This window comes from Zootoca vivipara, chromosome 2 (genome assembly GCF_963506605.1).
Source record: "Zootoca vivipara chromosome 2, rZooViv1.1, whole genome shotgun sequence".
Lineage (NCBI taxonomy): Eukaryota > Metazoa > Chordata > Lepidosauria > Squamata > Lacertidae > Zootoca > Zootoca vivipara.
This window is the reverse complement of record NC_083277.1, coordinates 29,015,940-29,034,332: the sequence shown is the minus strand read 5'-3', so window position 1 is coordinate 29,034,332 and position 18,393 is coordinate 29,015,940. Positions and strand designations below refer to the sequence as shown.

The 18,393-nt window shown below is 40.0% G+C and overlaps 1 protein-coding gene across 25 annotated transcripts in view; it reads left to right on the top strand.

The window, feature by feature from the left end:
* FOXP1 (forkhead box P1) overlaps positions 1-18,393 on the top strand; it is a 548,710-nt gene that overhangs the window by 497,092 nt on the left and 33,225 nt on the right. For all 25 annotated transcript variants that reach the window (XM_060271348.1, XM_060271340.1, XM_035106646.2 and 22 more), the window contains one exon: positions 8,206-8,289. In XM_060271348.1, the coding sequence (XP_060127331.1) occupies positions 8,206-8,289 (84 nt within the window). The remainder of the gene's footprint in view (positions 1-8,205; positions 8,290-18,393) is intronic.

Genomic DNA, 18,393 nt, shown 5'->3' with positions numbered 1-18,393 from the left:
GACTGTAATTCACAACTTTGATATATATGAATTCCTCTCTCTATATATATTGAAAAAAAGATTTGTTTTTACATATAATTTATTAAGGGAGTGAATTAAGATGTGCAACTGCAGTATGGTTATCACTGCTTTTTAAGTGTATTTAAAAATCCTTCAAATCCTTCTATGCCTTATTGCTCTTTATGGATTGACTTTCTTTGTGTGCAAGAGAGTAGGCAAAAGGTTAGCCAAAGAAGACAATTTAAAAACAATGTTGTACATTCTATAGTTACCATTCTAAAAAATATTTAAAAAATCCATCCTATTTTGTATGCAAGATGGTAATGTAGAGATATATGGAAAGCCGTGGGCTAAGTGCAGAAGATAATTACATTTGGAATTTTACTGAGTTAGTCATTTACAGCTTCAAATAGTTATAGAGAAAAATCAGCAAAAATACACTTAAAACTTTTTGTTGTTCCTTTTCCCAGATAACTATGACTTGTATTTTAAAAATTCCCTTTTATCTTCTTATCTCACAAATTAGAATTCTTTTGTCCAGATATCCTCCTAAATTTTACTTTCTGCAAAACCATGGTCATGACGCCTTCTTATTAGTATTAACAATATTTTAATACAACTTCTTTGAGAAAATCAAACACAGCAGGAATGATAAACTTCAGCAAGACGTATTTTATGAAAAATGTTACGTAGTTAGGAACAGGTTTTTCTTGCTGGCTGCAAAAAAATGGAATTTAAGCTGGTAAGCTCAGAGGAGGTCATTTATCAGGAAAATATTGTCTGTACAGTATAGTGCAACTTGAGAAAGGTGTGTGTGTGTAGATATAGGTATTTCAGTAATAGAAAAGTTGGAAGTTTAGCAAGAAAGGGCTTCACAATTGAAAGCACTCAAAATATCAGGCCTGCCGTAAGGAGATGGTTCCCTAAATTAGCAGCCTTGTAGGTCATTTCTTCCCAGGATAGTAAACAGGGAGTTCTTAGGAGCAGGCCTTAGGCTCAATCAGACTTCTCACTATTTCTAGAAATGAAAAAAATGTAGGATTTCTGGTCCAGTTGTTGATTCCTTCCTGCTCTCCAGACAGGGGAGGGAATCGGTGAGCTTATGGTCCACTCCCTGTTCCTGCTCCTTCCCTGGGTTTCATCCGCAGGAGACAGTAACTACTGAGGATTTAGATGACACACTGGACCAGTTCCTATACTATTAATCTCTTACTCTGTTGGCACTTTTCCCCATTAGATGCCAATATGATACAGAAATCTTCCTATAAAGTCTGGAGTAGTGATATTTATTAGGGACAGTGCAGGGAAATTCATCTTGGTTCACATTTTGATGTGATTCTCTGTAATCTGCACTTCCTGCAAATAAGTATATGAAACAAAACACAGTTTTGCTTCAAAATGTGCTAACAAAAATGTGTAAACAATTTTTGGGGAAAGGTGAAAACAATTTGTGTGTGTGTGTGAAATAGTATTGAGTATCAAAAGACTGAATTCCACAGTGAGATACCGCCTACAGTCAGGTGAAAAGATCTGGCTCCTCATCCATTTCTTTTCCTCCTCACCTTGTGAGAAAAACAAATACTTTGGCAGGGAATTGATTATTAGGGGTCTCTGGCTCTTGCTCAAAAGTCCTGGAAGACCTCCACTTCTGACATCAAAACAGTCTAGGGACATAATGAAAAATGTAATAGCAATGGATGGACCGGATGGACCAATCTGTCAATTTCCTTCAGTTCACCAAATTTCTGTGTTAGTTTTAGGGCCCATTTTTTGCAATGCATTTTTAATGTACTATTTGTGTAAAGTGCAGGTGGAGTTAGTATGACACCATAACCTGTCCCACATTCCAGGTTTGCTGCCTCCACACAAATCTGGGATTCCTGCATGCACAATTACCGTACTTTTCCGTGTATAAGACTGTGGTTGTTTTTTTTACTCTAAAATTATGTTCAAAATCTGGGCTCGTCTTATACATGGATATTATCTCCCCCCCTTTTCTTAAAATCAGAGTCCCCAAAAATAGTCTTATACATGGGGGCGCCTTATAGATGGAAAAATACGGTACATAGGCTCTTCCTTGAGAACTGCTACCAAGATCACACTGCCTGTCATGATGATGATCATATCACCAGAACAGCACTATGATATAATAGTCTTGTATTACATAAAGCCAGTATGGTGTAGTTCTTAAGAGTGTTGGACTAGAGCCATGAAGCTCAATGGATGACCACAGGTCCGTCACTCATCACAGCTGACGTACCTCGCAGGGCTGTTGTAAGGATAAAATGGGAAACAGAACTGTTTAACCCCACCTTGAGTTCTTTGGAGGAAATGTGGGATATAAATATAATTTTAAAATAAATAAACAGACGTGGGGCTCCAAGCCGTCGTCAGTTTAGCTGTTGCCTTAAGCAACAAAAACTTGGGTTGATTAATTGTTGACTAAAATTGATTGGTGGAGCTGCAATTTCATATGTATTCGGGCTATCTTTGCTGCAGTGTGTTTAAGTAATAGGGCACAGGAAAGGGAAATATTAAAGATGGTCTTTCCTCTAAGCAATGAGTGGTAATATTTGTTGTGTAAATTGCAAGTGATTTCACACTTCTAGCAGTACTTAAAGCAATTTGTTGTTGTTGTTTAGTCGTTTAGTCGTGTCCGACTCTTCGTGACCCCATGGACCATAGCACGCCAGGCACTCCTGTCTTGCACTGCCTCCCGCAGTTTGGTCAAACTCATGTTCGTAGCTTCGAGAACACTGTCCAACCATCTTGTCCTCTGACGTCCCCTTCTCCTAGTGCCCTCAATCTTTCCCAACATCAGGGTCTTTTCCAAGCAATACCTATATCAAAAAAATCTAGTTACATAATTTAAATGTTTGATTTAATTTGAATGTAAGTGCATTTCTTTTTCTCAATTGTAATTGCACTTATAGGCTGCCGTTCCTCCAAGGCAGTTCACAGTTTTAAAATACCAAAACAAATGAAGGGTATAAAGTGTATAGCTTCTCTTTTGGAGTGGTTGGGGGGGGGGGAGAGAGAGAAGAAAGCCATCCATCTATAGCAGGCCTTGATCTTATCGTTGTCTTCACACCTCTCACCTTCCTTCCCACAGAGTGGGTGAGACGAGGACAATCTAGCTGGGGCAGGACCTTATGTCATCTTTGCCTGCCTCCATTGCTAGCCTTTACATTAATCTACTAACTTTATTCTTTGAGGGGTATTTTACAGTCAAGCGGTGTATTGTTTGGTCACTCAATCAATCAATCAATCAATCGTGATTAATCATCTAAATATTCTTTAAGCAGTTGACAGGACTAGGAGGTTTCTTTTGGGGTAGCAAATTTGAAATATTGGTGTGGCCACCACTGGTATCCAGCTGTTCAATTATCTGGAAAATTCTGTTCCATACGGTGTTTTTCAAAGACTTCTATGCAAAACCTCACATTGGGAGATAATGTGCTTCTGACAGGTTCCTGCTTGTAGAAAGTGCTCCTATACTTTTGGGTTAGCTGTCACACAGTTTCGAGCCTGAGTGTGAATGGTTTCCCATGGCTTAAAAATCTTAACGTGAGAAGTGATCCCAAAATACATGTAAAGCCAAAATTAATTAACTGATTAAAGTGAATAAAATTGTGATTACAGATAAATGATTAGCCAGAACATTTCCACCATTAGAAACTTCTGTGAACAGATATACAGTCGTACCTCGGAAGTCGAACGCAATCCATTCTGGAAGTCCGTTCGACTTCCAAAACTTTCAGAAACCAAAGCGCAACTTCCAATTGGCTACAGGAAGCTTCTGCAGCCAATTGGAAGCCCCGTCAGATGTTTGACTTCCAAAAATGGTTTGCAAACCAGAACAGTCACTTCTGGGGTTGTGACGTTTGGGAGCCAAAACATTCGAGAACTAAGCTGTTCAACTTCCAAGGTACGACTCTATGTCCCATTAGTTCAGGAATAGAGAACTTGCAGCCTTCCGGATGTTGTTGAACTGCAACACCCATTATTCTTGGCCATTGGCCATGCCAGTTGATGCTGATGGGAATCTGAGATGAGCAATGTCTGGAGCTTCCCCATCCCTGTATTAATTAATAGCAAATGCTGACCATAGTCTGTAGTAGATTTGACTTAACTGATCTCAAGTTAGCCCTTTGACTCCTGAGATTATGTCTGCTTGCATTGTCTGCAGAACAGGTAGAACAAAAGGAGCATTGATTGACTCCTGTGAACTCTCCAAGAAATGCAAGTAGAAAATAAATGTCATGTAATATTATTGCACTTCCCGGCCATGAACACCTGAGACCCTCCAACTTGCACACTTAAACTGTAGTTTATTATTTATCCTTGGGTATTATTCTCACAAAAATATAGATTTAAAATCCCATGTGCTATATTTTGCCTTTTCTCTGTTAGCTCTGCTAGATTGGACCCCTTGAAAGATAGCAGAGTTCTCGATTCCTAGAGAAGAGCTGTGTTAGTCTGTGCAGCAAAAACAATGTAACATTTTGTAGGATCTTAAAAACCAGCACGTTTTAATAGGCACAAGCTTTCATGGACTAAGAACAACCTTCCTCCATATATACATAGGAAACTAGCTTATACCAGCTCAGACTTTTAAAAATCTCAGATGCTGTTGCCTGTTCTGACTGGCAGTAGCGCTTCAGAGTCTGTAGCAGAAATATTTCCTGTCACCTGCTACCTGATGCTCTTAACTGGAAATGCCAGGGGTTAAATCACCTGTATGCAAGACCTGTGCTCTAGGCATCTCAAGGCAGGGATGAAAGAGACCCTTGTTTCGAACACTGGAGGGCTGCTGAACAGTATCAATAATGCTTAACAAGATGGACCAATAGTCTGACTTAGTGGCTTCAATCGCACATAATGCTAAACTGTGGTTCAGTGCAGGCTATGTGCATGAGAAGAATGACGTTGCTAAGAGCCTTTGACACTCATGCCCTCTTTTTCTGCTACTACACAACCAGGAAGCAGGGCTTCAGCAGAGTTTAGTTTCTATTTCAATGAGGCTTGTTATCACAGGTGAACCTGGGATTGTGCTGGAACAAGTTAAACCATGCCTTTTTTGAAACTTACTGATGTTTGTTTCGATTCTTGGTTACCATTGCTCCCAGTTACCATTGCAGCACATACAAGCAGTGCCGGATTTCCGTATAAGCTAAATAAGCTATAGCTTAGGGCCCCACTCTCTTGGGGCCCCCCAAAAAATTAAAGGAAAAAAAACCCGAATGTACATTTCCAAAGTATAAAATGAAAAACAAATAAAATAAAACCTACATACAGCAACAGTGCTTTGTGTTTTGTAGGCTCCTATGGTGAAGTAATGGGCCTTGCCTGCTAGCCTGCTCCCTAAAATATCACTGGTTTGCTCATTGCTATATATAGGGTGCCTACATTCTGCATGGACTGTTATGTGCAAATGGCTTTACAGTGGTACCTCTGGTTAAGAACTTACTTCATTCCAGAGGTCCGTTCTAAACCTGAAACTGTTCTTAACCTGAAGCACCACTTTAGCTAATGAGGCCTCCTGCTGCCGCCGCACCGCCAAAGCACGATTTCTGTTCTCATTCTGAAGCAAAGTTCTTAACCTGGGGTACTATTTCTGGGTTAGCGGAGTTTGTAACCTGAAGCGTTTGTAGCCCGAGGTACCACTGTAGATACCTATTAGGTCCATAAATTACCATATAGCATATATTCAACAACAAAACCCAGCAACAATTTGTTGACAGAGGACAACTGGACATATAAAGGGCCCCATTACCTTCAGGAGCTTAGGGCCTCATGAAACCGAAATCTGGCCCTGCATACAAGTAGTGAGCATTAAATGCAAAGTGTTACCATGACAGGTCCCTGTGTTCCTGAAGGGGCCTGCATTCACAGCTCCATCACTCATGGCAGAAGGCAGGAGCAGCCTGGAGCTGGCTCAGATCATCAAGTGAAAACAGTGAGGCAAGATTGGGATCCAGGTATTTCCGCCTGTCTGCACATTCAGTGGGTGGAACAGGGAGCTCTGCACCATTGGGGTGACACTCTCGTATACTGGCAAAGGCCCACGCGGCTGGGTGGAGGGACACTTTAGCCCAATCCAGAGCCTAGCACTAAGGGGGCTTGGATTGCAGCCTAAGCTGTGTTCATAACTCACTCACATAAGGTTGAGGGCTTTTCCACACACAAATACATGATTTTCTCCTTCTTCAAGGAATTGATCCTTAAACAGTAAATGAAAGTGTGTCAAACAAGAAACCCTGTTTGCTATAATATAAGGAAAATGTGTCACTTCCATTGTGGTTTGCACATTTGGGAGAACCACTGCGGAATTGCTTACTAGCAGTATGTAATCATTATGGAATAGGCATGTGCACAGTATGTAGTATACAGAGAACAATGCACACAGAGGAGAAAATTTCTCAAAGACATAATTCATAACACGGATAGCCCTGAAAGTGGCCCTCTGGTTTACCATTTAGTCACAAGTTACAAGTGCAGCCACCCCACCCCACCCCACTCCACAAAATACCATTAGCAGCCACAACTTCCAGACCTTAGGAGCCCTTTATGGTGCCATGCTGATGACAGCTTACACACATCCATGGCTTAACAAGCCCTTGCGACTTCTACTGGATGATCTAACTGAATAGACAGGAGTTGCTAATGGAGTTAAGGGTTTATATTAGTATTGCTTTTTGACCCGCAGAAAAGCAGCCCCAAAGAATCCTTTCATTCTTTGTTTTATGTTTTCTGTCTTGAAACCAGAAGTCTTTCAGATGTTTCACTTACAGAGTCCTGCCCTTGCTCTAAATATCTGATTATCTGTCTCGCTCATTTCCATGGCTCCTGAAATTTATTCTGCATAATCCTATACCCCCTTTCCTGAGAGGAATCCCTATTGAAAACATTGTGGCTTACTTCTGAGTAAGGCATGTATGGGACTGCACTGGTTAATGTTTTATTTGTTTTAGCTCTATGTGTTTTAGCTATACCGCTAAATGTTTGATTTTGCTTTAAAAAATGCAAATAGCTTTGAAATCTCTTGAAATGTAATACATAATTTTAAAATGAATAAATACACCTGCCCAAATATTTTATAACCTGAGTGGAAAACTTGGAATACAGGTAATCCAGCAGCCTTTATTGTTGCATAATGCTTCGCTCAAAGGCCCTAACCATACATATGTGTATTTTGTGCTTTGAGGTCCATGCACCAGCAAAAGAACTTCTTCAACATACCATCTCAATTGTCTTTTGAGTTTCAAAACTTTTTTTTGTATGAGCAGCACCCAGTAACAATACCCAAAACGAAATAAAAAAAAATCCTTCCAGCAGCACCTTAAAGACCAACTAAGTTTTTTATTTTGGTATGAGCTTTCGTGTGCATGCACACTTCTTCAGATACCTGGATATCTGAAGAAGTGTGCATGCACAGGAAAGCTCATACCAAAATAAAAAACTTAGTTGGTCTTTAAGGTGCTGCTGGAATGAATATTTTTATTTTGTTTCGACTACATCAGACCAACACAGCTATCTACCTGTAACTAATACCCAAAACTGAATGCATCTTGGTGGCCTGAGGCAAATGCGAATAAGAAAAGAGGAAGCCTTACTTTCTCTCTCTCCCCCCCCTCTTCCACAATTAAAGCTTTCTCCAGTTCCTGTTCTATGCGAGAACAAAAGTTTGCTGCACCTTCAATAATTTTTTTTCAAGAGTTGAGTGTTAGCAGCATTTGTTTCATTCTCATCGAGATGCTGGGTGCAAAACCATTGGAGCAGTGGGGAATAGTTGCAGAGGATAGGGAATCTTCTAAGTTTATTTTAAAAGTTTAACCAAAAGAGCACACACTTCTTTTACTTACCCCGTTTCCCTTTGTGCTTTGCCTCCTGCCCATGAATTGGGACAGGGTTGGTGAGCAAATATGATTCATTAATGTCTTTTAGCTGTCACTGCTGCAGTGAACGCACTGGTGCCAGCAGGTCTAGAGCTGCTTCAGTTGAGAGCTAATGCATTTTGCTTTGCAAAAAGCTGATACCCAGCAACTAGAGTTTTGTTGCAAACACACACACACACAGAGAGAGAGAGAGAGAGAGAGAGAGAGAGGGCGCCATATAACATTTCTGAGAAATTAATAAGTTTTGTTTGTTTGTTCTGGATTCTGTTCACAAAAATAACTTACGCCATTTTTCTTTCCTATTTAGCTTTCAAAAGACAAAGAGCGCCTGCAAGCTATGATGACACACCTACATGTAAAGTCAACTGAACCAAAAGCTACACCTCAGCCTGTAAGTATCTGCACTGACAGAATAAAGCTTCACAACAGCCCCCTTTCCCACCTAATAGCATAAAAGAAGTGCGGGGTACTTTAAAATACCCATCCAAGTGAAGACATGCACTTTCTTCTCCTTTTTTGCTCCCTCCCCTGTGCTGCCCTCAGAACTTGTACAGAGGGTTAGGGGGAAATCCCCAAGCAGATTGGGGGGCAGGGGAGGAGGAGAGGGGGAACAATGCTTTGCTGTGCAAAGAGAAATCCTTGCACTAACAAAACGCTGAATACAACCCATAGTGTTTTATGTGTATTTGATTTGATTTTGCAAAAACTAAGCCAACAAGTCTACTCATTTACCTGTGAGCTCACTTGGACTTTAAAGAGTAGACTTTGAAGCTATGCTTTAACCATTTTAGAAATGACTGTCTACTCAGAAATAAGTCCCACTGAGCACAATGAGAGCTCCCATTAAGTCTGTTTAGGACTGAAGCATACATTTTAAACTAGCTCAGAGGCTGTTCTCCTAATTTACATGTATAAAATAAATGAAGAGCTGGGTGAAATAAATATTGTGAGGGATGCAGATAGCATGTACCACAGTACTTGGTCAACCATCTTATGGAATCCCATCCCCACTTTATAAAAGCCAGATATTTAAATAGGTTATGAACAAACACAAAGTGATGGAGATGATCAGAATCATCTAATATTTATATAGCACCTGTCATATTCTATATAATAAATCAGTTTTGGATTCATGCCATGAGGAATGCTCGAAGGAGTATGTCATACTCTGTTCAAGAAAGAAATCCCGAACAGTTTGCAAGATTATGAGGAGAAAGCAACACTTGTTGTTGTTTAGTCATTCAGTCGTGTCCGACTCTTTGTGACCCCATGGACTAGAGTCCTGTCTTCCACTGCCTCCCGCAGTTTGGTCAAACTCATGTTGGTAGCTTCGAGAACACTGTCCAACCATCTCATCCTTCTCCTTGTGCCCTCAATCTTTCCCAACATCACAGTCTTTTCCAGAGAGTCTTCTCTTCTCATGAGGTGGCCAAAGTATTGGAGCCTCAGCTTCAGGGTCTGTCCCTCCAGTGAGCACTCAGGGCTGATTTCCTTCAGAATGGATAGGTTTGATCTTCTTGCAGTCCATGGGACTCTCAAGAGTCTCTTCCACCAGTACCACCCATCTCTTTTTTAGGTGTGTCTCTTCCCTATAGGGAGATAATTCATCTCCTAAAAGCATAGTCTAGAATAACTCTAAAGTTGCACAGCAAAAAAGTGGAGAATATGAGATAGTGGTGAACAGCACAGTAGTTCATAAACAGGCCCTACTGAAGTATGTTAAGTCTATGTGAAGTGTATTTATTGGTGAAAAAAAGATTAAGGGGTTTTGAATATGAAAAAGCCTACTACCGGTATTCTCCACACCTTTTTTTTCCTATCACTGTTCTAGAGCAATTTATTCTCCAGGGAACCTGCAAAATAAAAATTTCCTTCTAGGAAAACAGAGGTGCAGGGTGCTTATACTGTATATTTTTTAATGTTCTCTATTTTAATAATGTGTTCTGTTTCAGACATTAATTTCGGTCTACAAACTGCTCATAGGCAGGTTACCGTATTTGCTGGGCTAATATTGGGCTAATATTGAGTTGTATATTTGAGTTGTATTTATGTCTATCACCATGGATCTCATATATCTAGTTAGTCGTGTTCGTTTTATTTAGACTGGTCAAAAAAGTAAAAAACAAGTAAACCAATACTTTACTATTGTGCTATATCACTGCGTATTGATTACAATTTGCATATTGATTAAAATTGACTATAGATCATCAATAATCAATTAATAGTCTCATAACTCAGAATAAAATCAAATAAAAGCAGTGTACCTTTAAATCTTACAGATCTTAAAATCATAAGCCAAATCACTGCCTTGGTTTAGAATAATCGCATGAAGCAATTAGGAATTTTAAGGTAAAGGAGTAAAATTTAAGTATCTTACATTTAAGATGTTTGCTCATTGAAATTTTTGAATGTGAACTTCGATTCTGACTGATGAACTAATTTTTTAACATAAGATCAAACATTTTATTAGAATCCCTGATCCCTTTCACTCTCTTGATCCATCTTATTAAAGGATTTTCTGCAGAGTAGATTCTTATAGAGTGGTGCAAAGAGCATAATGGTTCTCTAAGTATAATGCACAGTTAAGATATGTTTTCTCCTTATGTGCAGCTTTCCTGTAATCCCTTATTCTAAAAACAAACAAACACTAAACAATATGCATATGATAAACAGAGAATTGCTTGGGGACGCTTAGTTGGAGAGCTCCATCTCTCTTTGGTAAGAACCTTGTTTCTTAATATCTGGAGCTTCTACGACAACTCTGTTAATATGAAGTAATGAACTTTCTTTCTTCTCTTGTACCTGAGAGCCAGTGTGGTGTAGTGGTTAAGAGCAATGGACTCATAATCTGGTGAACCGGGTTCGTGTCTCCGCTCTTCCACATGCAGCTGCTGGGTGACCTTGGGCTACTCACATTTCTTTGAAGTCTCTCAGCCCTACTCACCTCACAGAGTGTTTGTTGTGGGGGAGGAAGGGAAAAGAGAATGTTAGCCGCTTTGAGACTCCTTCAGGTAGTCAAATCCAAACTCTTCTTCTTCTTCTTGGACCCATAATCAAACACCCACCCCTCTTCTCTACAAGGTGGTAGCACTCTCGAAATGAATTTGAGCAACATGTAGGTTACATTTGCCCAACAGAGCACATACCCCTGGCCCACACTAAACACCAGCTTTATAATTGCACAGCTAAACCTTTGCTGGTGATGTTGTATGACTTCGTGGAAAGGTACTTCAAGGCTTCTTATAGTGGACATGTGGACAAGCATCACCCACGCAATAGGGATTATAATCTGTAGGAAGGGTCAGGGGGTTGTTGCGGCTACTCTCGAGTAAAGATGCTCCAGTCCACTCTGTCTTTAAGAGTTTTATTGTACATACTATTTACAGTGCAGAGATAGCAGAAAACATGACTGCCTAGTCCTATTCAGAACCTGGCAATGGCTGCTGTCTGCTTTTCGGCCAGCATAAAAGCCTGGGCACCCCAAAATGCCGCCCCTTCATCCTATGTGTGGGCGCGTGCCTCAATTCGGACGCCGGAAGGAGAGGTCTCCCCTTTTGCTGGCTGGGGCGGCGCCTAGGCTCCGACGTCTCGTTGAGCCCCTCATCCGCTGACTCTCGACCAGTGTGGTGCCAAGGCTTTGACGCTGTTCCCCATAGCGTTGCCAGGGCTCAGACACCTCACTGAGCCCTCTCTCCATTCCACTCTCTTCCTCATTCCCTACTCCTGACTCGCTGCTCGTGCTGTCACTGGGCGAAGTGCTGGTCAGGATGACAGGGAGAGGCTCCCTGTAGGGAGTCCCCCTGACAGGAAGTTAATGTTCTGACATCTGACCAGTATCTGGCTGCTGAAAATCTAGAAACTTTTGTCCGTGAGCTCCAGCCGTACCAGTTGGGGATGCCATGATAAGTACTGCAACACAGCCAATAAACAGGGAAAAGCAGTAGGGGAAAAAAACTGATCTAGGCAATGTGGGAGGGAGGATGCACTTTCTTGATTAGTATTAAAAATGTTTTACATTTTGGAAAATTATAGCTTTGATGGGGACCTCCTACTAAATTTATTTTTAACTGCTCTATTGAAAATTCTGTACCACTAGTCAACATTATCTCTCAGTTGCTCAGCACAGTGTTTCTCTATTAAAAGAAATAGGCATGAATATTTTTTGACTGAAAAATTAATAGCTTTTGAATTCATACACAGCAGGTTTTCTTTTCCAAAGAAGTCCAATATCGCTGCACAGCACTTGTATAACCATTTATTTAGAGTCCAAGTCAAACCTTTGACAGCTAGAGCAGTGTTACAAGCCAACATAAAGAACTCCAAGATGTAAACCAACAATAGGCAGTCTGTGTGAGGTTTGCCATTGTCAAATACATAGATTGTTTGGATTAGTTTATGTAAATGTACTGTTGTATTACCCTTTTGGGGGGGAAAGATCACATTTGTGTATGAAAAGTGGTTTCGTTCACAGGCAGCATTATAAATTCCTTATCCTTTAACTTACATGTTAGAAGTAAAAGTTGGTGCCTGACAGGCCTATATTGTGTGACACTCTGTTGTTGGATTGAAACAGCCTTCTTTTCATTTATTGAAATATAGAAAATTTTATTATAGATACCATCAGATAAATCAGAAATTATTAAAATATGTATAGGTGAAGCATTCGAAAATTAATTATAAAATGTAGGAATATAGTGTTTTGCATATTGTGCTTTCCCTGTGAGGGGGGAAATAGCAAAGGCATCACAGAGTCTAGGCTAGACCTCACTCCTTTTAACTCAGCAGGATAGAACTTTGCCTGGGAGAGATCTGATGACCAATACTGTAATGCGAAGTATTCTCTACACCCAGTAATTATTTTTTTCCTTCTCCCTATAACTGACTTTACTATCTTTGCCTATTTTTAAAGGAGAAAGTAAGAACTGATGCAAGCTTACTAATAAAACACGGATGTAAAATTGCAACTGAGTGGGGCTTGTAATGCTTGCATTAAAAATTCACCATCAGCTAAAAATTGAGGATCTGGCTGTACAATATGAGCTTTATTATTTGGTTGCCATAGGTGTTTCTCGTTAGTCAAGTGCTTTGGTCTTGACTAGGTACATAAATTAGCACCATATTTTGCTGAACTCTTTGATCAGTTCCCAGCGCTACACAATGAATCAGGAGTCCATCCAACCACAGAGAGCAGCAACTTGTCAGATATAATCACAAGGAGAAGCATGTATGAGATTATCTCCTTAAAATAAGAGATCTCTTTGCAGCGTGTTGGAAGTGCTTCAACCTTCCTCAGCTATCATATATCAGCCACATGCTTAAGGTCCTGCGGAAGTGAACATAATTCCAATAAGTGCGTGTTGAAAGCATTCACTTTATAAACAGCTTTCAACTGTGGTGGGTGTGGGTGGGGTGTACACACAAGGTGTTTGCCAGGATGCAAAAAGAAGGCACTCTCGTTAAGAAAATTTTTTGGTTAGGCAAGTGAGCAAGTTAGCAGGTATACGTGAGGACCAAACAGGTATGCCTGTGGAGGAGGAAAGCAAAGGCAAACATACCCTGAACTGGGTGAGAATTGTAGCATGCAGTCAACTGTATTTTCCCAAACCTTATCTCTGAGATCCCCATTTGCTTGTGGAATTCACAGTCAGTGGATGGTGTGAAATGATAGCTCTTTTCATGTCTTTAAGACCATGTTGAGAGAAGCCTTCTTCCTGATCTCTTCTACACAGCCCACCTTGTGTTCATAACCTGACTGGGTCAGGAGGTGAAAACTGTATTCTTTTCCACTTCTTGTTGTGTTGATTGACTAGGCGGGAGTTCCATGAACCTTAAGGCACTCCAAGACTCTTGTATACCTCTGTTTTCTGTTAGTCTGCTGGCTCTTCTGAGACTTGGGAGTGAAGGAACGTGTCCTCAGATGAACTGTCAATCTTTGCTTTGCTTTAGAAGGGAAGGCTCAAACAGTCTATTCCATGATTTAGGGAAGCCCATTTTAAGATATCTGCTGTTCTAGTCATTCCTGTTGTGTGAGGCATTCCAAGAGTGGAAGTGGCTGGAGAATACCTGTCCCTGTGTTCGAGGCACACATCAAAAGGTGGCTGTGCTTTCTGTTACATCCTACTGTTGACCTGTATTGTCAAAGAAATATTATAGCAGTCGACACCACTATTTTTATTTCAGTGTCTGAAGTAAAGATTAGCTGAATATTCCATTATCCAGTATTCTCTTAATCTCTGTGACGTTTTTGTTTATGACAGAATTTGGAAGCATTGATATTCTAATGCATCGATATGCTTAATGCAATAGTTGTTCCATTATTTTCATTCATGTATGAGGTTCAGATGACAGAGGGAAACCAAGGCACAATGTGCTTTTAGATGGCACTTTCATAGCTACAAATTGCGCCTCGGGAAAGAGAGAAGGGATACATTCTTCTTTCTTTGGCTCAAAAGTGTTTTTTGCATACCTGGCAGTACATCCGTCTTTATAGAGCTGACATAACTGTTGGCTATTTTTTATGTATTTTCCTTTACCCTAACCACAGCAATTAGGATTGTTTTGAAATCCTGTTTTTAGCAACTGTAAAAACAAAGCATTAAAAAATAGCCTTTTAACTGTGAGGTAATGACTGAGCATTTTAGCTGCTGTAGCTGTATTTTATAGTTTGAAAAATAATGATATGTAGCAATAAAAAGAGATTTGCAAATGCAACACACAAAAGCTGTTTTTATATACTGTTTTTCATTAAGTCCCACTCTTCAACTTGGGTTTCCTTAGTATCCCTGCCAATAACAACACCTGCTAAGTGATTGCTGCCTGCCAAATCCTGTGTTGCGTGCAGATTATATATATATATATATATATATATATATATATATATATATAATGAAAAATTTTCGTGGATGAAGTGTTAAAGCACACTAAATCTAACAGTCCCAACACACATCCACTTTCTGTGGCTAAGCAATTGGTATCCATCTCTGAAGTCCAATTACAGCAACTGTTTTAGCCATGATCAGAATGGTAGAATCAACAGTGGAGAAATTGCTGTCCTAAAGCACCACAGATGGGCTCAGCATAGCTTGTATGATTTTTTCCCCCTGCTTGAAATCTGCTAGTCCTCTTGGTGTGTCTGCTGCTTTCTTGTCACCGTTTGCATGTATTACCTTAGACCTAATGGAAGCCATTTTAACTATCATTCTTTTGTGTGTGTTTGCATGCGTACAAACGTACATGTCTAAAAATACTGTTAACGATTTATGCAGCAATGGTGAGGTACGGTTGGGTAAGACTTATTTTTTACTCAGTTTAAGAACATTATTCTTTTTAAAATGAGCAGGAGAAAATTTAGATTTTTATTATTATATATTTATTTCTGTCCCTCCTTTTCCCCTGATGGGAACACAAGGCAGCTTTCAGAAAAAATTAGAGTCTTTCTGAGGGTTAAATTGTTGCATGCTTAAAAGTGCAATGAGAAATTGGCTCTGGTGTTATTTTGCTTGTTAATCCTTTGCGATAGGAAGATCTTGGTCATCTGATTTTAGGATAGTACACCCACCTATTATTTTAAAGCTGTTTAGTAGGCAGAGTTGCATTAGAATTGTCAGAAGATATTCCAGAAACTGGTGCATATTCCTACATGGACTTCGGTTGGTTGTGGTAATTACACATATTTTTGAGTTGTGTAGGATAGGCTAGGGTTGTCATATTTCAAAAAGTGAAAATCCAGACACAAAAGTTGTTGAGCTTTTTATTGGCAAAGTTGTTGTTGAGCTTTCTTTTCTTTTTGCCAAAGTTGCTGATTTTTTTTTTCCAAGATCTTTTTTTTAAAAAGGTTTTGAGCTATTTTTACTCTTCCGACATGGGTTGCCTGCCATATGTCCAGATTTTCCTCGTCATTCTAGTGATTTTCACCCAGACACCATTTCCGACGGCCGAATCCCGGCTAAGTCCAGAAAACTCCAGATGTATAGCAACCCTAGTGTTGGATCCATCCTTAGGCAGAATACAGAGCCAGCTATTTATCAGCAGGAGAGAACAGAAATAGTTATTAATTCATTTTTTAAAAAATCATTCCAGTAGCACCGTAGAGACCAACTAAGTTTGTCATTGGTATGAGCTTTCCTGTGCATGCACACTTCTTCAGATACACGAAAGCTCATACCAATGACAAACTTAGTTGGTCTCTAAGGTGCTACTGGAATGATTTTTTTTATTTTGTTTCGACTACGGCAGACCAACACAGCTACCTACCTGTAACTTATTAATTCATAGATATTGCCTATGTTCAGGTACAAAACCCCAACCGTTTCAAGCAGGTTCTGAACCACACAGTGTCACTTACTGACAACGCTTACAAGATGTAAACCAATAATGCTTGGTCTGCTTGTTGCTGGGACAAAAACAAGTAGCTAGTTGCCATCAATGCCTGGACAATATAAGCTTGCACTAACACGTCCAAGTTAAGGACCATTCTCCACAATAATAAAGCCTGGCTTCAGATTTGTCTCACTCAAAATAAATTCCCCTCAGAGTGGAAGCTTTGTGTCTGTCAAATGCCTCTAGGAGCAGCTTTTTAAACCAGAGTCGCATGTTTTTAAATAGAAAATGAAAACATTGAGAAATGGCGTGGCATTTCCATCAGGAAAAGAGACCTTCCCAGTACAAACCCTTCCTGATCTTTGCCCTGCATAATCATCTTTGGCTGCTGCAAAGCCAGAGTCTAGATGGGGCTTTTTCATTGTTAATTGATGATGATATTAAGATTTAATAGTTTGTAATGAAGATTAATATTTTAGATCCCAACAAAAACCAACACAATTCATAGAGTAGTTCTGCTCCAGTTCACAATTAATAACTGAATTTTGAGGCAATGGAAGCAGTGTATTCTCAAGTGTACTCGGTGTAAATTCTCTCTGCTGCTACCCCTTTACATTTTTGGCACAGTGGCTGACCAAGGTTGGCCTCTTGAAAAATGTGAGATGCTATCATCATCAAGCAGAAGTCTGACAAGCAAAACTTCTATAGGAAGTGACGAGGTCATCGTTTCATTAACTTGTTGGTTCTGTCTCCCAACTATTGTCGGAGGTGAAACACAATGCTATGCTAGATTCCTACCTTCCACCACCTTCCCCCTCTTCTTCTTCTTCTTCCCTCTCAGATTGCAGTCATGTTTAATTTGGAAACTGGGCTCCTTTGGCAAATTAGCAATTAGAACAATTTTGTGGGAATATGTATATGTGTCATTAGTTTTCCTGCAAATTAATAGCAAGAGCAGAGGTCAGGCAGAAATTTTCCACTTGACTGCAGTTCCTCTGTCGAGATTTGGCACTTTGTTTTGGAACGGCCACAGCTGCTCAAAGCCACAGCTTTCCTCTAGGAACTGTCTTTTAATTAGTTTACCTCGTAGCCATTATTACAAATATTACTGCCTCCCCCCCTTGAAATAAAATTACTGTTTCTACAAAATATTCCAGTGACATCTTGCACCATTGCACATTGATGGTGGGGTCATTCGAATGCGGCGTTTAATCATTAGATCACCTCCATAAGCATCTCCTAATTAGAGTCCTTACAATACAATTTTATCTGGTAATTAGCTGAGATTGGCTGCTTCCTCTGTAGCTTATTAGTGGCAGCCCAGCAGTGGGTGTGAATCGCAGTGTCATTTGTCAAGCCTGTTAAAGGAGGCATCCCCTCCCTTTACTCTTCCTCACTTTCTGTGTTTATTTCTAGTTGTACTACCTACCCTGAAAAGCCTAAAGAAATTTAACTCAATTCAAATTATTTAACTGGAGAACATTGACCTTTGGGCTTCCCCCTCCCCAGCTTCCTAGTAGAAACAGATTAAATGTTTAAGCTTTTAAACAGTAAAAACAGAATTGAACTTGTTTGAAATTGAGTGGTTTGAACAGTAATGATGAAACAGTATCCGTGCTCCTTACAGCAGGAGAGCCAATCTACTGAGCTTATGCAATGGAAGAGCACTGGAAATTGATTCAAATCTGCTTGTGATGTTTAAAAACACCTACTTTAACAATGGAGATAAAATAGGGTAGATTTGATTTCTTAGCAAGACTTCTCAGTTGTACACTATCCCTCCCTCCCTCCCTCCCTCCCTCTGTGTTGGTTAGATGTCAGGAGGGCATAACAGAATTGATGCAATCCCAAATAAAGTAACTTAAGATAGCCTATCTGGTGCATAAGTTAGCATTTGCCTCATATTTTCAAGCAAGAACACTGTCCAAGGTAGCTTCTGAATCTGCAGCCGTCATTTCATGTAGTTGCGTGATTTGAAAGCAAAACCTCCCATCTTTCTTCTTGGACATGTGAGCAGACTGTGGGATCAGATCACGGATCCAACCACCCAGCTCTCGTTTCCACAAAGTTCGGTTCATAACTAAATGCTGCTGTGTGCAGAAAAATCCTGTTGCTGCCTCTTTCCCCTCAACATTTCGCATGCCAAGTTTCCATGAGACATGTGCTCGCTCCTCAG